This window comes from Coffea eugenioides, chromosome 6, assembly GCF_003713205.1.
Source record: "Coffea eugenioides isolate CCC68of chromosome 6, Ceug_1.0, whole genome shotgun sequence".
NCBI classification, from domain to species: domain Eukaryota; kingdom Viridiplantae; phylum Streptophyta; class Magnoliopsida; order Gentianales; family Rubiaceae; genus Coffea; species Coffea eugenioides.
In genome coordinates, this window is record NC_040040.1 from 14,395,287 (window position 1) to 14,422,061 (window position 26,775).

General features: G+C 33.6%; 5 protein-coding genes across 5 annotated transcripts; all 5 read left to right on the forward strand.

Moving 5' to 3' along the window:
* Positions 1-2,114: 2,114 nt before the first annotated feature.
* Positions 2,115-2,750, forward strand: LOC113773651 (tetraspanin-3-like). Its single transcript, XM_027318282.1, has one exon. It carries the CDS (start codon positions 2,115-2,117, stop codon positions 2,748-2,750), a length of 636 nt encoding a protein of 211 aa, XP_027174083.1.
* A 1,897-nt stretch (positions 2,751-4,647) lies between these two features.
* Positions 4,648-5,142, forward strand: LOC113773426. Its single transcript, XM_027318075.1, has one exon. It carries the CDS (start codon positions 4,648-4,650, stop codon positions 5,140-5,142), a length of 495 nt encoding a protein of 164 aa, XP_027173876.1.
* A 5,733-nt stretch (positions 5,143-10,875) lies between these two features.
* On the forward strand, positions 10,876-11,376 carry LOC113773652. Its single transcript, XM_027318284.1, has one exon. The coding sequence runs from the start codon at positions 10,876-10,878 to the stop codon at positions 11,374-11,376; it is 501 nt and encodes a 166-aa protein (XP_027174085.1).
* A 3,114-nt stretch (positions 11,377-14,490) lies between these two features.
* On the forward strand, positions 14,491-14,985 carry LOC113773425. Its single transcript, XM_027318074.1, has one exon. It carries the CDS (start codon positions 14,491-14,493, stop codon positions 14,983-14,985), a length of 495 nt encoding a protein of 164 aa, XP_027173875.1.
* A 7,645-nt stretch (positions 14,986-22,630) lies between these two features.
* Positions 22,631-23,765, forward strand: LOC113776488 (gamma-glutamyl peptidase 5-like). Its single transcript, XM_027321668.1, has 4 exons — positions 22,631-22,984; positions 23,114-23,275; positions 23,381-23,548; positions 23,667-23,765. The coding sequence occupies exons 1-4, from the start codon at positions 22,661-22,663 to the stop codon at positions 23,763-23,765; spliced, it is 753 nt and encodes a 250-aa protein (XP_027177469.1). The 5' UTR covers positions 22,631-22,660.
* The last annotated feature ends 3,010 nt before the right edge of the window (positions 23,766-26,775 follow it).

Genomic DNA, 26,775 nt, shown 5'->3' on the forward strand with positions numbered 1-26,775 from the left:
GAACCATTCTCTAGCACACAAAACCATAAAGTTGATAGTATTTGAAAATTGAACTCTATCTCTTTGTACATGGGGTGTTAATGGGTCGAATTTTGGTCAGAATTGAAAATTTCGGACATAAACCCATTTTTATGTAGTAGACTCGGACTCGAACCATATACTCGACGAGTCTTGACTTTAAAGTCCCGAAACCCGGTCCGATGGGTCTCGGGTTGAATCCGGATCTACTAGAAAAGAAAAGGTCCAAAATTAAACATTCCAAAATTAAATCCAAATCAATCACAAATTTAATTTCCAAACTTAAACAAATCAAATTACAAAGCAAAATCACAAACAACTCGCAATAGTCAATTTAAAACTAACCACAAATCAACCTACAAAGTCTTTACTAAATTGTTAATTTCGTAAAAGCATGTTTTTAGAAATATTTATATTTTATAATTCTTAATATATTGTTCGGGTCTGGGTCAAATTTCTATATTCCGTATCTGATCCTTTTTTTTGTTAGAGTAAACAAGTTTGGGTCCCGATCCGAATATTGGAATTATTTTTCAACCCAAATTTGGAAAAATTTATTGGATTCGATCGAGTTCGGGTCCAAACCCGACCCGTTGACACCCCTATTTGTATGAGAGAATTCTAAATTTCTTATAAAAATTAAAATATATTCCACAAACAGAGTAATTGTAGTTAGGTATTCTCACCAAGAGGGTGTTCGCATTTTGTTTCTAAAAACTTAAATCTATCACCTGACACTTGCCAATTTGATTCTGCCAAAACAAAACTAAAACATCTGTACAAGAAGTAAAAAATAAGTGAAGGTCTTGGTGTATTCAAGGCAGAGTTGAGATTATAGTGGTTGTCCCGACTCTGTAAAAGGAGTATTGTCAATTACATAAAATAAGAGTCCTAAATGAATGGAGCTCTTTCTATTACTAAGAGTTCTAAATGAATGGAGTTCGTTCTATTATTTTGTGAGATAAGAATTTAAGTTGACAACACATTTGCTAAATGCGATGTCTGGGCAGTTTGCATTCATAAAATGCGAAGACCCCTTAGCGGAAAAAAACACTAGAAAGGCCCTTATTATAGAATGTTTTTAACATTGAAAATTTCTCCTCTTTGTATAGTACAAAACAAACATTACAGTAATCTTATTTTTCACGAGGTTTAAATTACCTCAATAAGTTAATGGCCAAGTGCTAATCCTGTTTGTTCATGAATTTTTACCAGGGACCATCCGACTCTCTCTCTCTGAAGTGGCACCACTTCTAAACTCATATAAATGTAGTTTCTTATAATTAATGCCCAAGTTACTTGAGACGTTTAAACCAATATGCTCCATTAGGAGTTTGCACTCATCCTTCTTGCACGTAATTGTCAATACTAGACTATAGCAATTTTGGAATGGAAGTTTCTAGTGCTTATAAGCACATAAAAACAAAGAAACTCCTTAACTTAAGAGTAATAACAAAGCCTAGGATACAACAAAACCTTAACAAAACTCCCTCAGCCAAGTATATGAAAAAGTATCTGTAAATTACGTGTTGATTGAGTTTTATAGACCGATGAAGAGAAAAGTTTGTTAACAAAGAAAACCCACATATCTCTTTCAATAAGAGTCACAAATATGATACAATAATAGGAACAACCTATAAATTTTAAGTAACTACCTTATTAAATTAAAATCCATAGCAGTAAGATCTCTAAAATACGTAAATTAGTGATAAACTACTAACATTTTGTATATAAATGCGCTTTTGTACTTGCAATTGATGGCAATATGAACTAAGCTCATTCTCTTCGTCCATTTTCTGCAGGTATTTTTCTGTTCATCCTTTGCTAATAAACTGATCAGCTCTTGTTCAATTCTTCAATATTTCTTTTGCTTGTCCATTAGGAATGATTGGATCAACAAGATTCCTGGAGGAAGCTTTTTTATGCGGTGACTGCTGAAGCTCACAAGTCGCACTGCTATACTTCAGAACATCCATTGTTTTTTCCCTCTTAATCACTTTCCCTCATAGCCATTTCACCTCTGTCATTCTTCTGCATATTTGATTACCATGGTCGAATTGAGAAACTTTCTGGCATTTTCTATTAAATTCGCCATTATGATATGGCTCGGCATCAGTTCCACAGCTAGTCTGATAGTCCAGTCAGTTCACGACCATTGCTGGAAACTTTCCAGCAAAGATCTGGTCATCATAGGTTTTCTAGCTGGCTGTCCGCTGGCCCTTCTGCTATCCAGCAACCTCGCGTTGTTGTACATCAGAATGAACCACAGAAGGAGATTCGTCGCTACATTTTTATTTAATGTAGCTCTGGGATTAGCCTTTTTTGTCGCACTTATTTTATTTCTCATTATGGTCGTTCCGACTGAGGAAACGTGGAAAGCCAAGTATGTCAATGAAGATCATCAGATATGGCTTCCGATCCAGACGTGTTTGGAACAACGGAATTTTTGCCGTTATTTCCCGAAAGTTGACGGCTGCTGTCAGAGGCCTTCAAATTGCAAAGGTCAGAAATTAACCCAGGAAGAAGACTGCTCAAAATGGCGTTTAAAAAGTCGAACCTCGTGCTACTCCTGTAAAGAGTGCAAGTCTGCTATTTACAGTGGAATCAAACCTCATGGGGGCACAGTAGAACAAGCTTTGATAGTTTTTGCCGTTGCTGCGCTTTTTGTTGTGATTTTCCAGGTGGTCATATTTTGGAAGGGCTGGGACGACATAGAAAGGGACGAGTGGTGAAATAATGTGTAGAATATTAAACCGCTTTATTTTAGTTGTTAAGGAAGCTTTTCCTCTTGGGCAGTCTAAGTTGCAGTATTTTGTCAGACTGAACCCGAGCAACTTTTTAGTATTTTTTCTCATATGCCTAATCATGCGTCATGCAATCACTATAACATAAAACATCAACATTCATCAACAACTGCATCCCTATTCTGGGTTGTTATGGAGCTGTTCATTTTGTTATACAGCGACGATGTGAATAATTTGTTATTAAACGATAGGTTTATCAAGAAAAAACAGGAAGAAGCAGAATGTTCATTAACTAATGAAGATGAAATATAGGAAATAAAAACCAATTTTTCAAAATCTACTAGGATAAAAAAAAGAACAAAAATTGAAAATCATGGATAGGAAAAAATTGTTACTTGAAACTACTAATATTTGGTTATGCAGGGTCAAGATTTGACATAATTAGAAAAAAATCTAATTTTATTTACAGTCCACCTACAAAAAATAACTATAAATCACACATTTCTAAGCAACAGATGCACATATAAAAATCTATAAAATCGAGAAGGTGAGTTATCCATTAATATTTCATTCCGTCGCTTAAGTCGTATATTATTTAGTATAGAATTTCCCTTCTATTTATCCGCGTGTAACACTTGTCATCAACGACGAGTGGGCTTTTGTTTTGGAAAGATGAGGAATGCTAGATATATGAGTTCCCAAGAATCCCAACTTGATATATGGGTTTGAAGTAGCTAAACAAAAAATCTGTGGGAGAAGACTTGCACAGATGTTTGTGGAGTTTAAAGAGATTGATATCATCATTTACAATAGATTGGAGATTCATAATGTAATATTTCTTATTTTCTCTTACAGGGTATATCCGTAGTCGTAGACCTCTGTTTTTAAACTCGGACCGGTTGAATCGGGAACTGGCCAATTGTCCGGTCCAAGTTAACTCTAAAAACCGGAAAATTAAAAACTCGATCAAACCAGGTCAAAAACCGGGTTTGACCCGGTTTGACCGAAAAAGTACCGGGTTTCTTTTTTTTTTATTTTTTTTTTGAAAGGTCAAAATATTTTTAATATTATGTTTTGACCCCTAAGTTGTTAAAAATTATTAATATACCTCAAATATTTCATACTTTATAAATGTTGTTTTAAAGTTTGGTGTTATTTTTCAATTAAATCTATAATTTTAATTCTAAACTTGCTAATGCTCATTAAACAATATAAATTGCTACTTGATTGTTCTAATTTCTTTGTATTTTCTTGTTAAATATATTTGAAACATCAAATATATATGAATATACCTTTATTAATATTAACATGTTATTAGATATTTTACATATAATATTTTAATTTTTAAATAATTTTTATTTATGACATCATCCGGTTCAACCCCGATAGAACTCGGTTGAACCCATTGACCGCTGACCCCTGAGCTCGACCGAGTAGATACCCAGTCCGGTTTTGAAAACATAGCCGTAGACCTTCCAAATCCTTTAGATCTACTATTCACGTGACATGTCTACTGATTTATTTTTTGTTATTAGTGCAGATTTCATAAATGTAATTATGATTTTCATTAAAAAGAAAAAAAGAAGAAGAAGGCGTGCGTAAGTTCCCAAGTTTGGATTCTCGTAATTCAAACTAACTAATTGACTTAATTGTTCCAAAATTTATTGTTGAAATTAATTGCTGACGGTGATCACATCTCTTTAGAATCCTCAACTTTTTCTATTTAAATGAAGAAGTCCATACACTTCTCATTGCATTCTTGGTTCATCAGCGTTTGGTTGGACAATTTTCTCTTCTACCTTGTACTGGTAAAGGTCTCTCTTGTATACATCTTTTGTATATATGTCTAACGTTTGTCTAACGATTATCTAAATATTAATCAGGAATGGCTTCCTTCGGTCGATTTTGCTTGTTCGCCTGGCTTTTGTGGGGAAACTTAGGAGTCCAAGGCGATGACTCGGCGATCGTTGGTGTATGCAAAAAGATTGGCATTTATTATGATATGTGCTATGCCTGCCTAAAGAGCAACCCACGAGAACCAGACTTTGCTGCCAAATCCATGATCTGCACTACTAATGCATATGTTATCCTCCGAAAATCAACTTTCGATTTTTTGTTGAATTCTACTGGCCGCTTTCGGGAGGTGGCCAAATTGTGTGTGGATCAATTTGACATAACTTTGGGTTACTGTAAAGCCGCGTTTAAAGCATGGAAATTGAAGCGAAAACTAGCCACCTTGGCATTTCTTAACAGCGGTTATGATTATTACTTCAAGTGCGTTGATCTACTCTCAATCCGCGTTCCAATTGAATATGTCGTACAACTAAATACTGCTAAAGCTTTCAATGAGGTGTCAATTGAAATTGTCTCTCTACCATGATCGTAGTTTTGATCCAAATATTGGATAGCTAATGTAAAATATATCATCTTAATCTTCATGGACTTCAGTTAGTACTTGGTTACCATTTTTATTCACTTTATGTTTATCCATGCTTCACAAAATAAATTATATATTGATTTTGATGTTATGAAGTTAATTTCATAGTCAGCCATCCTTTTGAAGCATAGATAATTTTTACCAGTAATACCTTTTCTTTTTTCATTTATCTTTGTGCACTATGAGAAATGATGCCATTTTCATTTATCTTCATTACGTTATATTCTAATTTAAAGAAGGAAAAGTAGAGAAATATGAATTGGGTAAAAACTCGATTTGGGAACAATATTATATATATGTATATGTATGTGTGTGTATGTATCGGAGCGAGCTAATTTCTAAAAACTTGCATCTTGCTTCTTTCCAAAAAAAAAAAAAAAAAAAAAAAAAAAAAACCTTACATCTTGCTTACTGTGCAAGTCCATCTTGCTTCCATCGCCGTGTCATAATCGATTAACTAGCACAGAATTTAAAATAAATGGAGGAATAAAGAAGGTATAGCAAGGAATGAACTAATTAACTAAACTAATATAAATTGGAAAATCGTTTTAAAGTTAGATGTTCAAATGCAATCCTTTTGGTGCAAAATTAAACCTACATTAAAAGAAAGATCCAATAAATGAAGCAATTAAATAAAGCACGAAAAAAAGTAACTACTTACCATACATTCATATAGTCAACGAAAAATACCACGCTCAAATTTCATCTTGTACACCTAAAAAACCTAACTTTTTTTTATCCTTCTGTTTTGAGAAAATATGGTGTTAACTGCTCACTCCGTCCCATTTTATGCATCCTAGTTTCTATTTCAATTTGTCCAAAAATATTTGTTTTGGCAAAATGGAAATGAATTAGCCCTAACAATTCTATTGTACCCTTCCGACAATTTTCATAAAAAAAGCACTTAAGTCATAGTTGCCCAATAAATAATGTTAGAATTTTCATTTTTTTCGTTTTGATAGTTGTGCCTCTTTTTAGAATACTAAACAACTAACCAATTATTGAAATTTAATTTAAGGGCAATAAGGGAAATAGGTGCTTTGGTAACTAATGTGTAAACCTATCTAACTTTGACTGGAACATACAAAATGAGGAGGAGGGACTACAACTTTTTGTACTAAAAAGAATTCCGACTGAACCTCAGCAACTCTTTAATATTATTTCTCATATGCCGAATCATGCGTCTGGTAATCAATATAACACAAAACATCAATATTCATCAACAACTGCATCTCCATTCTGGGTTGTTATTGAGCTGTTCATTTTGTTATATGGCAATGATTTATATAATTTATTATTAAACAATAGGTTAATTTATCAAGAAAAAACAGGAAGAACCAGAATGTTCATTGACTAATGAAGATGCAATATTGGAATTAAAAACCAATGTTTCAAATCCACAAGGATAAAAAAAGAACAAAATTCAAAACCATGTACAGGGAAAAAAAATGGTAACTTGAAACTACTAACATTTGGTTGTGTAGGGTCAAGATTTGACATAATTAGGAAAAATCTAATTTTGTTTAGAGTCCATCTAATTTTGTTTAAAGTCCACCTACAAAAAAAAATTATAAATCACAACATAAGCCATAGATATAAATATAGGAATCTCTAAAATCAAGAAGGTGAGTTATTTATTAATGTTTGTTGTTTTTGGCTTAAGTCCAATATTGTTTAGTATAGACTTTTCCTTTTATTTAACTGGGCAAGCTTTTGTTTTGGAAAGACGAGGAATACTAGATCCTTAAGTTCCCAAGAATCCTAACTTGATACTTGGGTTAGAAGTAACTAAACAAAAAAATCTGTGGGAGGAGACTTGCACAGATGTTTGTGGGGTTCAAAGAGATCGATATCATCATTTACAATAACCTAAACAATAATAAATGTCTATTTAAATACAATATAAATTTTTGTATATAGCGGTGAGTAGAGTCAAATCTACGAGAACTAAAGAAAATTCGTTTTTTTCTAGAATTTAGAATACGGGAATTTTTTATAAAATTGAGAATAATTAAATAATTCAGATAAATAAATAAATAAAAATTAAATGATAATTTATTAAAATTGAAGTAATAATAAATAAACTCTAACCAAGGAATAAATTTGAAAATGATTCACTCAATTGATCATTGATACAATAATAATTTCGTTTATTAACTGATAAATAAGTTATAATTGCCAAACAAGTAATGACGGTCAATTTTCCTTATGTATTGGTGATTAAGGTATGACCGTTGATCACTGTCCTAATCAAGAAATAACTCTAGGTACGATTTTATAGTTCAATTTCCTAGTTGTCTTGAAAATTAGAAAAACTTATTCTAACCAAATAACATGTTATGAGGGTTATTTTAAATTAGTTCATATGTCTCCCTGACACATTCAACCATGCCAGTTACCACTAGTTTAAAGTAATTAAATAATTACGGATTTAACTACTCTAATTAATTTTAGATTATTAGATTAATTTAAACACTAGACCCTAGATATTCAAATAATATAATAACCAAAAGAAATTAAATCAAGGAACATAAAAATGTCATTAAATAAAAGAAATAAATATAATCAATTTGATATCACAATTTTAACTAAATCAAATTCTCCGTTGTTCCTTGACTAGAACGAAGAGCTGAGTTCATCTCGCTTGAAGAAATTGCAAGCAAAATAGTTGAAGCAATTGCCAAGAACATACTTCCATTATTAGATGAGGAGTCAAGAGGAAAAAAGAAAAAGAAAACGTTATTAGGAAGAAATACCTTGAGAGAGCCCATCAAAAAATCTAATATATAAGTTAAGAATCTAATTCTGACCCAAAAACTTAAACTATTGGATCTTGAACCCTTATTTATATATATATTAATGTTTTCATTTCTCGAACCAATGTAGGACATAATTCTTTACTCATGAATCTAATAAATTTCTCCCTTCATAAGTATCTCCTCACATTAAATTCAAATTTACAAACTCTTCTTCAAGCCTATTTTAATATTCAACACAATCCCACATTAACACGTAAGATCACCTCTTCTTCCAATCATGGATCCATTTTTTTTCAAGATCCAAACTGAATTTTTGGACCCTTGCCAATTCTTAACTCCTTGGTTTAACACTAACTGGACCTCCTACCGAATCCATGGCGCACCTGATCCAACACTAGTTAAACTCTTTAACACTTGGACACTTTGATCCACCATCAAGAAGAAAATTTTCACCGATCCAATTTTGAAAAGAATATACTTGCCCATGAGTATCCCCCTTTATGAATAACCCCTTATATTAAATCCAAGTTTACATGCTTTTCCTCAAATCTACTTTAATACTCAACGCAAATCCAATTTAACACTTAAGGTCATCTTTTCTTCCAATCATGGACTCACTCTTCTTCAAGATCCAAACTGAATTTTTGGATACTTGCAAACCCTTAACTTCTTGGTCTAACATTAATCGGATCCCTTGTCAAACCCATGGTGCATCTGGTACAATACTAATCAAATTCTTTAGCACTTTGACATTTCGATCCACCAATAAGAAGAGAATTTTACCAATCCAATTGCGGGAAAAATTTGCTTTGTTCATGAGTAACTCAATCTTGCAACATGAAATTCTGATACCTCTTGTTAAAAAAAAAATACCTCGAGAGCGCCTATCAAAAAACTCAATATGTAAGTTAGGAACCAACTCTAATTCAAAAAAATTAAACTATTAGATTTCGAACCCTTACTTATATATTAAGTGTTCTTTTTCTATCTCTCAAACCAATTTGGGACATAATCCTTTACTTATTAATCTAACAAATCTCTCATTACATGAGTAGCCCTTCATATTATATTCAAGTTTATAAACTCTTTTTTAACCCTACTTTAATATTCAATACAAGTCTACCTTAACACCTAATGTCGCATCTTCTCCCAATCATGGACCCACTATTCTTCAAAATTCAAACTAAATTTTTGGATCTTGGTCTAATACTATCCGGATCCAGTGCCAAACTCATGACACACCTGGTCCAACACTAGCCAAATTTTTTAACACTTTAGAATTTCGATCTACTACCAAGAAGAGAATTTTCACCAATTCAATTTCAAGAAGAATCCACTTGTCACGAGTAACCCAATCTCGTAATATGAAATTCTAATACCACTTGTTAGGGAAAAAACGCCTCGAAAGAGCCTATTAAAAAGTTTAATATGTAAGTTAGGAACCTAACTGTGATCCAAAATCTTAAGATATTAGGTCTTGAATCCTTATTTTAATATTAATTACTCTTCCTCCATCTTCCGAATCAATGTGGGACATAATTCTTTATTCATGAATCTAACAAATGTTGTTCTTGTTTCCAACGAGAAAGAAAAGATGTCCCCCATGATGTTCCTCACTTTGTGAGAAAAAAAGAAAAGATATACGACAATCTTCTTTTGCTTGGTCTCCTATTCCGACTAAACTACTCTTTAAAAACAAAGTCCTAATCCTTATAATCCAACAAACTGTTTTCAAAGAATCCTAAAAGATAGTCTAGACTAGTATTCTAACAAAAGTAAGAAACTATTCATTCGGTGAAAAATTTGACTTTCATGACTTTAATTTAAGATTGGAGGTCACGTGCCAAATTTTGAACTTCCCGAATATGCAAGGTTTAAACCTTGACGCGCCCACACTAAATCACACAAAAATCCAATTAAAAATCACATCTTTAATTCCTTTTTGTTCGAATTCCTACAACCAACACCAATTATAAAATATGAGTAGAATCTACAAATTAATGCAATATTTTGTCAAAATCAAGGGGAAAACAATCGTACATTTAATAACAAAAATGCAACCTATCAAATACATTGGAGATTCATAATGTAATATTTCTTATTTTTTCATATAAGGTATAGCCATAGACCTTTCAAATCCTTTAGAACTATTGTTCACATGACATATCTAGTGATTTATTTTTTGCTATTAGTGCAGATCTCATAAGAGTTGAAACCAAAAAAGTTCTCTGTAATATACCTAATATACAAAAAAGCTCCCTATGGTGCAAAAAATTCTCCCGTGGTTTCAAAACATACAAAATGACACCTCATATTTTTAACTAAATTGTAAACTAACAGAATTCGTTAAACTTAACGAAATCCAGTAAATTTAATGAAAATTTAACAAAAACATGAGGTCTCGGATGTTAAACTTAATGGATTTCGTTAAATTCCGTTAAATTTACTGGATTCCATTAAATTTAACGAATTTTATTAGTTTACAAGTTAGTTCAAAACATGAGGCGTCATTTTGTATGTTTTGAAACCACGGGGGCTTTTCGCTGTATAAGATATACCATATGGGGTTTTTTTAATTTTAACCCATCTCATAAATGTAATTATGATTTTTATTAAAAAAAAAAGTGTGCTTTACTTCCCAAGTTTGGATTCTCGTAATTCAAACCAACTAGTTGACTTAATTGGTCCAAAATTTATTGTTGAAATTAATTGCTGACGGTGATCACATTTCTGTAGAATCCTCAACTTTTTCTATTTAAATGAAGAAGTCCATACACTTTTCACTGCATTCTTGGTTCATCAGCGTTTGGTTGGAAAATTTTCTCTTCTACCTTGTACTGGTAAAGTACTCTCTTGTATACATCTTTTGTATATATGTCCAACGTTTGTCTAACGATTATCTAAATATTAAGCAGGAATGGCTTCCTTTGGTCGATTTTGCTTGTTTTCCTGGCTTTTGTGGGGAAACTTAGGAGTCCAAGGCGATGACTCGGCGATCGTTGGTGTATGGAAAAAGATTGGCATTTATTATGATATGTGCTATGACTGCCTAAAGAGCAACCCACAAGAACCAGACTTTGCTGCCAAATCCATAATCTGCGCTACTGATGCATATGTTATCCTCCGAAAATCAGCTTTCGATTTTTCGTTAAATTCTACTGGCCGCTTTCGGGAGGTGGCCAAATTGTGCGTGGATCAATTTGACATAACTTTGGGTTACTGTAAAGCCGCACTTAAAGCATGGAAATTGAAGCGAAAACCAGCCACCTTAGCATTTCTTCACAGCGGTTTGGATTATTACTTCAAGTGCGTTGATCACCTCTTCGAACCCGTTCCAATTGAATATGTCGTACAATTAAATACTGCAAAAGATTTCAATGAGGTGTCAATTAAAGTCGCCTTTCTAGCAGGATCATAGTTTTGATCCAAATATTGGATAGCTAATGTAAAATATATCATCTTAATCTTCATGGACTTCAGTTGATGGGTATTTTTCTTAATACTTGGTTACCATTTTTATTCACTAAATGTTTATCCATAGTTCACAAAATAAATTATATATTGATTTTGATGTTATGAAGTTAATTTCATAGTCAGCCATCCTTTTGAAGCATAGATAATTTTTACGAGTAATACCTTTGTCTTTTTTCATTTATCTTTGTGCACTATGAGAAATGATGCCATTTTCATTTATCGTCAGTGCGTTGTATTCTAATTTAAAGAAGGAAAAGTAGAGAAATATGAATTGGGTAAAAACTCGATTTGGTAACAATATTATATATATGTATATGTATATGTGTGTGTATATAGGAGCGAGCTAATTTCTTAAAATTTGCTTCTCTCTAAAAAACAAAAAAAAAACTTACATATCTTGCTTACTATGCAAGTCCATCTTGATTCCATCGCCATGCCATAATCGATTAACTAACACAGAATTTAAAATAAATGGATGAATCAAGAAGGCCTAGCAAAGAATGAAGTAATTAACTGAACTAATAGAAATTGGAAAATCGATTTAAAGGTTAGATGTTCAAATGCAATCCTTTTGGTACAAAATTAAACCTACATCAAAAGAAAGATCCAATAAATAAAGCAATTAAGAAAGTACGAAAAAAAGTAAGTACTTACCATACATTCATATAGTCAACAAAAATACCACGCTCAAATTTCATCTAGTACACCTAAAAAACCTAACTTTTTTTATCCTTCTATTTTTATCCTTAGGTCATCTCTTCTTCTAATCATGGACTCACTCTTTTTTAAGATCCAAACTGAATTTTTGGATACTTGTCAACCCTTAACTCATTGGTCTAACATTAACTGGATCCCTTATCAAATCCATGGTGCATCTGGTACAATACTAATCAAACTGTTTAGCACTTTGGTAGTTTGGTCCACCACTAAGAAAAGAATTTCACCGATCCAATTTCAAGAAAAATTCACTTTATTTATGGGTAACTCAGTGTCACAACCTAAAATTCTGATACAACTTGTTAGGAAAAAGTGCTTCGAAAAATCCATTAAAGAACCCAATATGTAAATTAGGAATCCAACTCTGATTTAAAAAATTAAACTATTAGATTTTGAACCTTTACTTATATATTAAGTGCTCTTTCTCCATCTCTCAAATCAATGTGGGACATAATCCTTTACTAATGAATCTAACAAAAAATCTCTCCCTTCATGAGTAGCCCTTCACATTAAATTCAAGTTTATAAGCTCTTTTTCAACCCCACTTTAATACTCAGTGCAAGTCCACCATAACACTTAAGGTCACCTCTTCTCTCAATCATGGACCCACTATTCTTCAAAATCCAAACTAAATTTTTGGATCTTGGTCTAACACTAACCGGATCTCGTACCAAACTCATGACACACTTGATCCAACATTAGCCAAACTCCTTAACACTTTAGAATTTCGGTCTACCACCAAGAAGAGCATTTTCACCAATTCAATTTCGAGAAGAATCCACTTGTCATGAGTAACCTAATCTCGTAGTATGAAACTCTAATGCCACTTGTTAGGGAAAAATGTCTCGAGAGAGCCTATCAAAGAGTCCAATATGTAAATTAGGAATCCAACTCTGATCCAAAATCTTAAGATATTAGGTCTCGAACGTTTACTTACATATTAACTGCCCTTCCTCCATCTTTCGAACCAATGTGGGACATAATTCTTTATTCATGAGCCTAACAAATATTGTTAATATGTCCCCCACGATGTTCCTCAATTCGTGAGAAAAAAAAAAAGAAAAGATATATGGCAATCCTCTTTTGCTTGGTCTCCTATTTCAACTAAACTACTCTTTAAAAACAAAGTCCTAATCCTAATAATCCAACAAACTGTTTTAAAGAGTCCTAAAAAATAGCCTAGACTAGTATTCTAATAAAAGTAGAAGACTATCTATTCGGTAAAGAATTTGACTTCATGACTTTAATTTAAAATTGGAGATCACGTGTCAAATCTCGAACTTCTTGAACATGCAAGGTTTAAACCTTGACGCACCCATGCTAAATCACACAAAAATTCAATTAAAAATCACATCTTCAATTCCTTTTTGTTCGAATTCCTACAACCTACACCAATTACCAAATATGAGTAGAATCTACAAATTAATGCAACATTTGGTCAAAATCAAAGGGAAAACAATCGTGCATTTAACAACAAAAATGCAACCTATCAAATAGATTGGAGATTCATAATGTAATATTTCTTATTTCTTCATATAGGGTATATCCATACATCTTTCAAATCCTTTAGAACTATTGTTCACATGACATGTCTAATGATTTATTTTTTGTTATTAGTGCAAATCTTATAAGGGTTAAAAAAAATCCTTGTAATATACCTAATACACAAAAAAATTTTCTGTGATTTCAAAATATACAAAACGACATCTCATATTTTGAACTAAATTGTAAACTAACAGAATTCGTTAAACTTAACTGAATCCGATAAATTTAACAGAAAATTTAACAGAAACTGGTAAACTTAACGGAAAACAAGAGGTCTTGACTGTTAAACTTATCGGATTCCCTTTAAGTTTACCAGATTCCGTTAAGTTTTCCGCTAAATTTAACGAACTCTGCTAATTTACAATTTAGTTCAAAACATGAGGTGTCGTTTTATATGTTTTGAAATCATGAGGGACTTTTCTGTGTATTAGATATACCACCGGGAACTTTTTTGTTTTTAACCATATCATAAATGTAATTATGATTTTTATTTTAAAAAAAAGGCGCGCGTAAGTTCCCAAGTTTGGATTCTCATAATTCAAACTAACTAATTGAATTAATTGGTCCAAAATTTATTGTTGAAATTAATTGCTGACGGTGATCACATTTCTTTAGAATCCTCAACTTTTTCTATTTAAATGAAGAAGTCCATACACTTTTCATTGCATTCTTGGTTCATCACCGTTTGGTTCGACAATTTTATCTTCTACCTTGTACTGGTAAATTACTCTCTTTTATACATCTTTTGTATATATGTCTAACATTTGTCTAACGATTATCTAAATATTAAGCAGGAATGGCTTTCTTTGGTCGATTTTGCTTGTTTGCCTGGCTTTTGTGGGGAAACTTAGGAGTCCAAGGCGATGACTCGGCGATCGTTGGTGTATGCAAAAAGATTGGCATTTATTATGATATGTGCTATGACTGCCTAAAGAGCAACCCACAAGAACCAGATTTTGGTGCCAAATCCATAATCTGCGCTACTGATGCATATGTTATCCTCCGAAAATCAGCTTTCGATTTTTCGTTAAATTCTATTGGCCGCTTTCGGGAGGTGGCCAAATTGTGCGTGGATCAATTTGACATAACTTTGGGTTACTGTAAAGCCGCACTTAAAGCATGGAAATTGAAGCGAAAGCCAGACACCTTAGCATTTCTTCACAGCGGTTTGGATTATTACTTCAAGTGCGTTGAACACGTCTTCATACCCGTTCCAATTGAGTATGTCGTACAATTAAATACTGCCAAAGATTTCAATGAGGTGTCAATTGAAATTGTCTCTCTACCATGATCATAGTTTTGATCCAAATATTGGATAGCTAATGTAAAATATATCATCTTAATCTTCATGGACTTCAGTTGATGGGTATTTTTCTTAATACTTGGTTACCATTTTTATTCACTCTATGTTTATCCATGCTTCACAGAATAAATTATATATTGATTTCGATGTTATGAAGTTAATTTCATAGTCAGCCATCCTTTTCAAGCATAGATAATTTTGACGAGTAATACCTTGTCTTTTTTCATTTATCTTTGTGCACTATGAGAAATGACGCCATTGTCAGACACAATGAACAGGCTTTTCTCTGGGGAAGATAAGGACTGCTAGAGAAGGCAATTAAGTTCCCAGTTTTGAACTTTCGTAATTCAAACTAACTAATTGACTTAATTGCTCCAAAATTTATTGTTGCAATTAATTCTTGACAGTGATGACATTTCTCTAGATCCTCAATGTTTTCTATTGAAATGAAGATATGCATATATTTTTCGTTACAATTATAGGGTCACTATTTTTTTGTTAGACTTAGACAGGTTTCTCTTAAAAATTGTCATGATGAATTTCTCTCTTTAATCTACCAATCGATAAATAACTAAAAGTATTACATCTTTGAGCCAATATGAGATCAAAATCTTTTGCCCTTTTACTCTTAAATTACTCCTTTGCATATGGTGATCTTGTATGAATGACTCTGTAATTATTTAGCATGTTAAGATTATTTTGAAATACTTTAGTGGTTCATACCATATTCTTCAAATCATTGTCAATTTATCTTATTGCACCAAAATTTGACCTATCAAATAATTTTATTTCTTAGGTTTAAACAATTAATTAAGTACGCAAACAATGGCTAATGATCAAGAGGTCCTTGTTTCAACCACATTATACCGATATGTTTTACAAGATCTCAAGCTTGACGAAGGCTTGTCAATATGATCGTAATCTTTCAAACCTCTTAGACTTGCTTCTGGGAAAGATTGATTACCCACAAGTTTACTTAAAATTAGCCAGCACCTCAATTAGAAAATAATGCACCAATCCTTATTGTCAGTTTGTGCTATCAGTTTTATGTTGCACTTGCTGCATTCTGGCTGGTCTACGATTTGGTGTCTAGATAACTATAAATGGTACTGCAACATTAGAATTTTATACATAATTCGTAAAATATGTCATTATTCTTACTCAAATTTTATAATTTGTAAAAAGTATGATTCATTTAATACTGTGTGACAATTGTCAACCATAATGAGCAGGCTTTTCTTTTGGGAAGATAAGGAATGCTAGATCCTTATGTTCCTAAGTTCGGCTTCTAGTAATTCAAACTAATTAATTGACTTAATTGCTTCAAAGTTTATTGTTGGCATTAATTGCTGACGGTGATCATATATCTCTACATTCCTCAACTTTTTCCATTTAAATGAAGAAATGCATACATTTTTCGTTGCGTTTCTGGGTTCATCAGCATTTGGTTAGACAGTATTCTCTCCTACATTTTATTGTTAAATCACTCTCTTTATGCTGATAGTTCATAGACGGTCAAATACTTCTTTCATGATTCATACTATATTCTTCAAATCATCATCAATTTATCTTATTGTACCAAATTTTAATGGAAGCACGTTAGTAAAAATCTATCATGTAATATGGTTTCTAAGGTTCATATGCATAACAGCTAATGATCAAGTGGTCATTTTTTTCAAGCACATTATACCAATATGTTTTATAAGATCCAAAATTTGACAATGGTTTGTCAATATAGTTCGACCTATCAAGCCCCTCGGAATAGCTTTTATTTAAGATCGATTACCTGTAAGCTTAAATTAGATAGTATCTCAATTAGAGAGTGATGAACCGACTATTATAGTCAATTTTGTACAATCCCTTTTATTTTGGTACTTTCTGCATTCTACCTATTTTAAAATTTTGATAATCCTCCTCATGACTTGTTAAGTGTTGTGGGTATGGGATGAGCAATGAGTTGAATGATATGGAAAAAGGGAGTGTAAGTAAGAAATCTCAGATTCGAGACCTTCCACTTACACAAAAAATAAAGAAAAAAAAGCTGTTGTGGATATTGCAACATCAAAATTGAGTTCAAGAAAATATATATTTGGTTGCGGAAATAAGGTTAAAAGATTTTGCTAAACATATTACTCTACTCAATGTCAGTTTGAAAATTGCATTTATCATTTTTTTTATAATATATGTCTAACATACGTCCAACGATCATCTTAATTTAATCAGGAATGCAGCAAAGCCACGTGGCTTCCTTTGGTTGATCATCTTAATTTTGATTTTTGCTATGATTGACTGAAGAGGAAGCAACAAAGCGACGTACCAAACTTTGCAGCTGTGGAGGCCTCTGGTGAACCTATCCAAAGGGATCAGGGTTCAAATCCTGGGGAGGCCCATCGAAGCCTTTTTTGTGGAAGCCAATTTTGGATTTGTCACCTTGACATATCTTTGGGTTATTTTGAAGTCGCAGTTAAAGCATGGAGATTGAAGCGAAAATCAGACGCCATAGAATTTCTCAACAACAATTATGATTAATTATTTGCGTAAGTGCATTGAACGGAGCGGGGCAGATCAACCGTTCCTAAACAGTCTAACATTTTTTAAACATTTTGTAGTTCTATGTAAACTCCCTGTACATCCTTACAACAGAGGTGTGATATTTTGCTACTGTTTATATGAGTCTCATATGTAATAATTGTATTACTGTTATTAAATTTTACAAATAATTCACGTAAAGTTACATTTTATTTAAAAAATATTACATCATTTATAACGGTTGTTACTTACGACCGTTTGTGCCCTTGGTCTACATTGAACGTCCCGTTCCAATTGAACATCTCGGACAATTAAATACAGCCGGAGGTCTCAATGAGGTGGCAATGAGCATTGTCTCTCTACCATCATTTTCATAGTTTTGCTCCAAATTGATAGTTGATAGCTAATGTAAAGTATATCATGTCAATCTTCAATGGACTTTAGTTGATTGCTCTTTTCTTGTTACTTGGTTACTATATTATTTACTTTATGTTTATCCATTCTTCACAAATAAATTCTATTGATTTTACGTAGTCATTTTCAAAGTTAGAAGACCTCTTGAAGCATAGCTAATTCTTATGAGTAATGTCTTATCTTTTTTGTAATTTGTCTTTGTGCACCAATAGAAACGATACCAATGTCAATTTCATAAAAGTAAATAAAATTAACTCGTTTACCCAAGCTTGTGGAAATTTTAACACATGTAACCATTTGATTAATGCGCTAGAGTTCACTTTACATGTACCATAAGATAGATGAAAGCAAAATGTATATAAAATTGCTGTATGCACATTCTAAATTAACCTACAATTAATTGAATAAAATCGCAATGAAATTGGAATTGGCAGAGATCAGCATGACTTTGTGAACTGCATAGGATAGGATTTTGGTGGCAAAAAAATTTTTTTTTGCTATCTGGCCTTAAAATTGCCTATTGATCATCCTATTTTCTGTCCTTTGTAAATCTAGGCCAGCCAAATATGCACTACTTGGCATCAAACAAAAACAGCTGAAGAAACGTAGAGTTTCATATGGTATCTCAATTGACAAAGTGCCAATGAAGAGCTGCCAACATTCATTACAAACTCTCTTTACATGAATCAATTCAAGGAATGAAAATGATGACAGGAACTGGATTTAGTGTTCTAATTTGCAATGATAAATTCCAACCCACCCTTCAATTTAACACGAGTCAAATCATGTTTTATTCGCATACTCCTTCAGCAGATCTTGGTGTCGGCCCTCACTGCGATTACCTTCCCACCAAAATTCACATAATAAGCTTAGAATAGACCTTCAAAATGGTCTGACTTTGATCCCCCAAAAAAAATTTTTTTTTTGGTGGAAGGCAATCCCTCGGCCATCATCTAGAAAACAATGCGATAAGCTACTTTAATTCTTTCAAGAAAATTTTCATCTAGATTCGAAACTCTTTTTAGATCACGGAATTGAACACTTAAAATTTTATGCTGGTTGGACATTTGAGGTTCATGAATCTCACTACTCTTCGAGATGATCATATATTCCAAATGAAGAATTCGGACGCAGAGCTGCTTGTTGAACCTGTCTAATGAATGCGGGCAAGTACATCTGAGTTAGAGAATAATTCTCCTAAGAATATACTTGTTTTTAGAATCTGATAAAGAATATAGCTATGTCATAAAATTCTCTTTTGTTGTCAAGGATCTCATTATATTATCTATCCATTTTGGGATAAAGTCTACATAACCGGCCTCACCACCAGCTCGAGGGAAGCTGTGCCCTTAGTTCTTATCTGTATACACATTTCATGGTTCTCAATTAAGCCTAGCTGCTTCAATGGAATCTTTACATCACAATGAAAAAGAAATGTACAGAAGGAATGTTTATATAATTCGAGCATTGCTGCTGATTCTTGAACCGTAATGGTTGTCGAATATACAGTAGATTGTAACCCCATACCATTTGTGCTAACACTTATTTACTTTTTTTTTTTTTCCATGTTTGTGAAAAGAAGATATCAATAGTTACAATGAGTTCAGGGCCATGAAAGGCCGATAATTAAGCAAAGAAAAAGAATTACAAAAAAAGCACTAGCGTGGTGAAAGAATAAGTTTCTTTTCTAGGTGAAACATGTGTGCAAGAACTTAACCCTCTTTCCTTATTTCTTAATTATTTTTAATATCTTTAAATGATTTTGCCACTCCAGCTATAAAAATGATAATACTTTTGAATTGATTATCATAAAAGCTAATTTCCTATATTATTGATAGATAACTATATAGGAATCACAAGCCAAAGAGACATTGGTCTAAATGAATAAGGTGGGAGGGCCGTAGACCTCATAAATTAGAGGTTCTAAATTTAAATCACTCTGTCATCTCTTGTTTCTTAAATCTCATCCCTCTTCTCCTCTAAAAAAAAAAAAAAAAAAAACTATATCGGAATCACGAATTTGAAAACATTTTGACCCTCATAGTTGTAATTTAGCGCCTTTCTTTTTCTCACAAAACATGGTGCAAACCACTTACATGAACTCATTGAGGTATATAACTGCTAAAAAATTACAAGGGATAACGTTGTTCTTAAACAAAAAAAAAAGAGAGAATATGTGGGTTCAATTCAAGAATTTATTCAGTCACGAGTCACGGCACATAATTTGCAGTAAAAAAATATATGATTTTACCAAAAGCTTGAGAAGGTCAATAGTGAATAGCAAAACGGGTTTGCTTAAAAAGGTTATTTGACAGAGACATGTGAATGACCAATGTTTCAGCCGAATGTGGAAATACCGAGGGGAAAGAAATTTGCTGTCTATTTGCAACGGTTGCTATCAAATCTTGATCACTAATTTATTTGGACCCCCACTTCTTCTTTTTTGGCAACAATTATGAGAAAACTACAAAATATATATATATATATATATAATAGTGTTCAGTCTTTTTCAATTAAATTACTCGAAATGAAACAAATAATTTGTTGCATACGTATAAGGTGAACATTTTTCTTCATATATTCACGTGATTCATATGGAACTCTGTAGTTATAAAAACTAATGCATAATCCGAGCATCATGCATGTTTCACTTCATCTATTATTGCTGCAGGCAAGAAATATATTTGATATTGCATATTTTACTCTTCTTTTTCACCCCATTAATTATTGCTTGTACTGGAGATTGCAGTCCCGTGAATAACACCCTACCACATATTATTGGATTGTGACAATTCAAGGAGCTGGTCTTTGGTATATCCAAGTTTCTGCGTATAAGTAAATGCGATTATACAAACAGAAAATCATTGATAATCGTGATCGCATGTGTATTTGCTACAAATAATTACTGAATAAGAATTAATGACGCTCTGAGTTATTTGTCCTGGTAAGTAGTAACAATAGTATCCAATAAAATTGGAGAAAGATCTCCTTCCACGAGCTAGAATCAGTTGCATCTTCAATCCCACAAAGCATAAGGGGAGATCCGATAACACGAAGGCTCGTATCAGAATAAAATATCACCACAGAATCAAACATTCATTTTTGTTTCTTATTTGATGTTACATAAGGTGCCAATTGCTCAATCGAAATGGAAAAAATGCTTCTTCTTTTTTTTCCCTGGAACTGTCATCTAATGATCTAGACAACAGCCAAAGGTTGTTATCCAAAGGTTGGCCAAATTCTTTGATCTAGACATCAGCCACCTAACCCTACAACTGTTTCATCTCGTCCTTTTTTTTTTTTTTTATCCCCCCCCCCCCACCACCCAAAACACCAAAAAAACCCACAAAATTGGCAACACCATCCAGTGAGGGTGCTAGCCCCAAATTTTATGCGCTCCCTTCCGATGTCTCAATATTAATTATCCTGTGTAGAGTTATACAAGACAGTGTAATAATTAATAAAAACAAATATAAATAAACCGCTAACATAACAAATACTATATAAAACTAGGATTAATCTTTCATACACTGACAGTGTATACACTATCAGCATTGGATGAATAATAACTATGTAAAATTTAAATTTGAAATTCAACTTTTGCACACATGTCATGAATCAAGTGGTGATAGTGTATACACTTTCAGTGTATATAAGATTTACTCTATAAACCAACGTGTACTACTTACCTGCAAAATCTAGCACAATTTCAACATTTTATCAAATTTTGTCTCAAACTTGACTCTCCACCGCACAAAATTGAAATGGAGAGATGTTGGCATTGAATTGTCCCCTACGGTTGTCTAGAAGAATCGTTGAAAAACTCATCCCACTTTTTAATGGTGAATTTTGGTATCTGCTTTTATTAAATTGACGGCCTAGAGTTAGAGTACAAGACATTTTTCTTGGTAAATCCACTTGAAAAAACAATTTCTAGAGAATATTATTTCAAAAAAGTTCTTTCAGAAAATTAGCACAACACCGCCTACGTGACCCTCCTACGTGGCTATAGTATATGTGCATTGTCCATTCCATATTCGCCCTTAGAGGAATAATGGAAAGGGCACTTACCTTCTCATGTTACTATCTTTCTGTCTTTCTTTTATTTTTTTCTTTTTGTAATCTAGAAATAGAGTACAAAACTTTTGACTAAGCAAGGATTCGCCTCTATACTCTCTACTGTAGATCTTTAATTAAAATCTTGTAGATCCCACATAAATAAAAAAATTAAGTTGGCTAAGTTGTATGCATATTCTTGTTATTGTATGGCAGCTGGCTATCTAGGATTGCATATTAAATGTTGACAAAATTGTCTTAACTTTTGAAACGAACAAAATTGATAGAATATTAACATAACAGTTACCATTTTTATCATCCATAATATTTTACTTTGCCCATATATTTGACTCCAACTCGTGCTTAAAATATAAGTAGATAGATTCAGAAGAAACCGTGTCACCCATCACCACACCTGCACTCTTCTTATTGCTCATCTTTCACATGTTATATACTGTTACAAAAACGTTGTTATATGTTTTTTTCATATCATTTTACTGTGTGAAAATTCACGTAGCACACTAGTCGGAACCCGATGCTTTATTCTTGCTCCTTCCTTTAAATGGATCACTGTCCGCTTCAGATTTCCCATAGTTCACACCAAAGCCATAAAAAGGCACACATACACAAACAGAAGAGTTCTGAGTTTTATACTGAAAGTGTTATGAGAATGCAGATGGAGGGAGAAAAAAGGTATGCTTTACTACTTGCAGCAACGGACTCAGACTATGTGAAGAAACTTTACGGAGGATATTTCAATGTTTTTGTTGATGCATTAGGGGATGAAGGGGAGAGATGGGACTTATTTCGCGTCGTCGAGGGGCATTTTCCAGAAATGGATGAGCTTGAAAATTATGAAGCATTTGTTGTCAGTGGAAGCCCTTATGATGCTTATGGCGATGAGCATTGGATTCTCAAGCTTTGCTTACTCTTGCAAACTCTTTCTGCCATGCAGAAGAAAGTTCTTGGTATATGCTTTGGCCACCAAGTAAGTAATTCTAAAATCGTTCATGGTTATGTTTTCATTACTTCAAGATCATTCTTCGTGTATATGTATCATGTATCATGCTTTGGAGTTTGGAGTATGATTTAACTCATTCTGTCGTTCGTGTTATAGGTCTTGTGCAGAGCACTGGGAGGAAAAGTTGGGAAAGCCTACACTGGATGGGATATTGGAGTTCGAAAAATTAGAATCCTAAATGAATTCTTGCCTTGTAACTTCCTTGAGTTAGATGAAATCCCACCAACCCTTTCAATCATTGAGTGCCATCAAGATGAGGTCTCTCTCTCTCTCTCTCTCTCTCTCTCTCTCTCTCTCTATCCGTAGGTGCCTCTGTGTGTGGATTTGTGCGTGTTTTTTTGTCACATTTCATGAAATTGACAGGTGTGGGATGTCCCTGTTGGGGCTGAAGTAATTGCATATTCCGATAAAACTCGAGTGGAGATGTTTGCATTTGGGAACCACATTCTGGGAATCCAAGGGCATCCAGAGTATACCAAAGATATTCTCAACAATTTAATCGATCGTCTGCTGTCTAATGACTGTATAGAGGTAGAAATCGATCACCCAAAGTTTTTTATTTTTCAGTCAGTGTAACATCATTTTTTGTATTTTGTTACACAAGTATTTAGCATTCTTATGAAAATTCTTCTTATCAAAATTTATACAGAAAGGGTTTGGTGAAGATGTGAAGACACAGTTATTGATGGCGGATCCAGATACGAAGTACTGGGAAAAAATCTGCCAAAGCTTTCTCAAAGGCAGATAGAATTTTTCGAGAGTGGAATGTAATTTTTATTCCTGGCACAACAAAATCTTGTATCACAGTACCTAATTGAAGAACGGTGGAACCAAGTCGAATGCATATATAATGTGCTTCCTTTGATGTTATAAGCGCGTATTTTAACTCAGTTTCTCTAATCATCTAAACTTCATCATTCATGATATTTTGCCGCAATTAAATTCAAAGCCGAGGAATGAAATTTAACTGGCTCGACAAATTGAATAACATGGATTGTTTTCAAGACTCAACGTAGTTAACAATAGAGACATCTCTTTTCTCACCCTTTTCTGTAGAAGTCTTTCAGTCAAGATCTTCTTCATCTTTCCTATGGGAGAGAGACCAAATCTGATCTTTCTCCATGGGAGGAAGTACTCTTTATAGTTTTTAGTTTCTCTTATTTGAATAAATCCTCTTGATAGGGTGCGATTTTGTCATTTATTTTATTATTAATTTTTCCTATTACCTGACCTGATATGGATTAATTATTAGATTCTACTCACTTTTCGTAGTTTACATGTATTTCAGGGAGTAGAACGAAAATACGATAACAAGTGCCAATTTGTGGGGAAAAGGGGCCCAAGTCACAGAGCTTAGCCCAAGGGCAGTGTTGGCAAAGAAAAAAAAGATCTCCTGCCCTTTATTTTGGAAGGGCTAACCGAAAGGGAGCTTCTTATTCCTCCGGAGTCCTCTCCGCAAGGGAGGGCGCCGCACAGAGCCGCCGCACAGCAGGGAGCTGGCTTCCCTCTTAGTTTTTCCATTTTTATAGTTTAGCTTTTCCTTTGACCGTTTGGTCTCCTTCGTCTTGTAGTGGAGAGCTTTTGACTTTTCCTTGGAATCTTTTGTGGCTACCTCCTACGTGAGTCAGGAGCACTGAAGACTAAATCATCCATTGTTACTTTACTTTGCTTTATTCCTTCGAGTGAATTGCATTTCCCAATTTCGGAGTTGATGGCCGCGACTCTTGTTTCAATTTTGTGTGGATTTTGTTCATCAATTATGAACTAATTCCCTCACTCTAGTCAAGGAACAACGAAGGCTCTGGGTCGCCTAAAATTTGTGAGATCGATTTAATTTTATCTTTTTCTTTCATTTATTGGTATCCGCATATTTCTTGGTTGCTATGTTTATGGTTATTTAATTAATTGATTGTCTTGGATCCAGATAATTAGTTGATTGGATAATCTATTGTCAATTAGGGCATTAAATCCGTAATTGTTTAATTGCTCTAAAATAGTGGCAACTGGCATAATTAGACTTGTGTCAGGGGAATACGCGGGCTAATCTAAAATAACCCTGGTAGTGCGTTATTTGATTAGAATAGGGCTCCTCTCATACGTAAGGCAATTGGAGAATTAAATTCTACGGGCGTACCTAGGATTATTTCTCAATTAGAGCAGTGATTAACGGGCGTACCTTAATCATCGACACAGTAAGGAGGGGTTGACTGTCATCGCTTGTTTGGCAGTTATAACCTATTTATTAGTAAATAATTGGAATTGCCTTTGCTTATCGATGATCAATTGGGTGAACCATTGCTGAAGTTATTCCTTGGCTAGATCCTTAATTATCATTCATTTGATTTTGGTAATTTGTTATTTAATTTTTAGTAGCTTCTTAGATTTTATTTGCATTTATTTGATTGTCACTTTCTGCATAAAAACACCCCCCTTGTCACTGTGAACTTGAAAAGAAACAATTACTCCCAGTCCCTGTGGATTCGATCCTGCTCACCGCTATCTACAGAAATCACTTTTAGTTTGAGCAGGTATTTATTATTGCACAGGCTTCGACAACCTGTCAATTTTTGGCGCCGTTGCCGGGGACTGGTGTCAGATTAATTTGTTTCTTTTTGAGTTCACCTTGTTTTCATTTTTAATTCATTTTTTTTTCTCTTATTTTTTTTATGGCTTCTAACACTTCGTATTTTGGTGAAATACTGGATTTTCTTTCCGGAAAATGCGATGTGACTAGTTTTATTGCTGAGTCTGCATATGCAGAGGCAGTAAACTCTATTAGAAAAAGAATGGCTGCTGCAACTTGTAAAATTTGTTATGCCAGGGATCATTCAACAGGTATGTGCCCCGAATATCAAGATAATCAGAGTGTCCCATTCAATAATTACGGAGATTTTTCACCCTGGTCTCAAACGTGGTATGACCCTAATCCATACGGGTATGATCAAGGATGGTGGGAAAACTCCAATTATAATTATTCAACGGGGCCAATGAGTTTTCAGCTGCAAGAGTCTCAACAATCGTCATTCATGTCAGACTTGCCCTCACAGACCATCAATGACTCTAAGAAAGGTGAGAGTGCAATTATCCTGACAAGTGATATGGAACTGCAAGAGTCTCAAGAAGGAGGATCCAAAGATACAGTTGAAAAGGAAGTTGAAGCGGAAGACATGAGACTCCAACATCAAATTATTCAAGTGAATGAATCCAGTGAACAATTTCCAAATGCGGTGACATCTTCTCCACTCCTTAATCAATATTTTCCTAATTCATTTTCTTCAATTCCTGTTACTGAAATTGATTTTATTATACCAGAAAATTTGAAATTTCATGACAGGAATAAGTTAAGAGTGGCAATGGAAAAATATCTTGAACCGATGAATGCGTGTGGTGGAGGAGTGAGTGGAGAATGCAGATCATTGTTGACTTGTTTAGCGCCATTTACTAGTCCATGGAAGCCCGTAACTCGTGTGCTCAAAGATTACTCCATCTATGAGGGTTACCAGGATCATATTGAAGATGAAGCATTGAAACGAGCCACAAGATTTTATCCCCCGTGAACAAGCATAGCATGTCTAGCCAAAGACATTAAAGAAAGGCGCTCATTGGGAGGCAACCCAATTGTTTCTTTTAATTGCTTGATTGGTTTCGTGTCATAGTTTAAATCTGCTTTCCTTGAATTTGACTGATTTTGGGTGTTAATTTTCGTTTTTGCTGATTTATAGGTGCCCTTCAGTCATGACGCGCCCGCGTGGTGATGT

Excerpts from the sequence above, each read along its gene's own strand:
- LOC113773651 (XM_027318282.1), top strand. The coding sequence starts at position 2,115 with ATGATATGGCTCGGCATCAGTTCCACAGCTAGTCTGATAGTCCAGTCA.
- LOC113773426 (XM_027318075.1), top strand. The coding sequence starts at position 4,648 with ATGGCTTCCTTCGGTCGATTTTGCTTGTTCGCCTGGCTTTTGTGGGGA.
- LOC113773652 (XM_027318284.1), top strand. The coding sequence starts at position 10,876 with ATGGCTTCCTTTGGTCGATTTTGCTTGTTTTCCTGGCTTTTGTGGGGA.
- LOC113773425 (XM_027318074.1), top strand. The coding sequence starts at position 14,491 with ATGGCTTTCTTTGGTCGATTTTGCTTGTTTGCCTGGCTTTTGTGGGGA.
- LOC113776488 (XM_027321668.1), top strand. The coding sequence starts at position 22,661 with ATGAGAATGCAGATGGAGGGAGAAAAAAGGTATGCTTTACTACTTGCA. Across the intron at positions 22,985-23,113 it reads GTATATGCTTTGGCCACCAA|GTCTTGTGCAGAGCACTGGG; the intron begins GTAAGTAATTCT and ends TTCGTGTTATAG. Across the intron at positions 23,276-23,380 it reads TTGAGTGCCATCAAGATGAG|GTGTGGGATGTCCCTGTTGG; the intron begins GTCTCTCTCTCT and ends TGAAATTGACAG.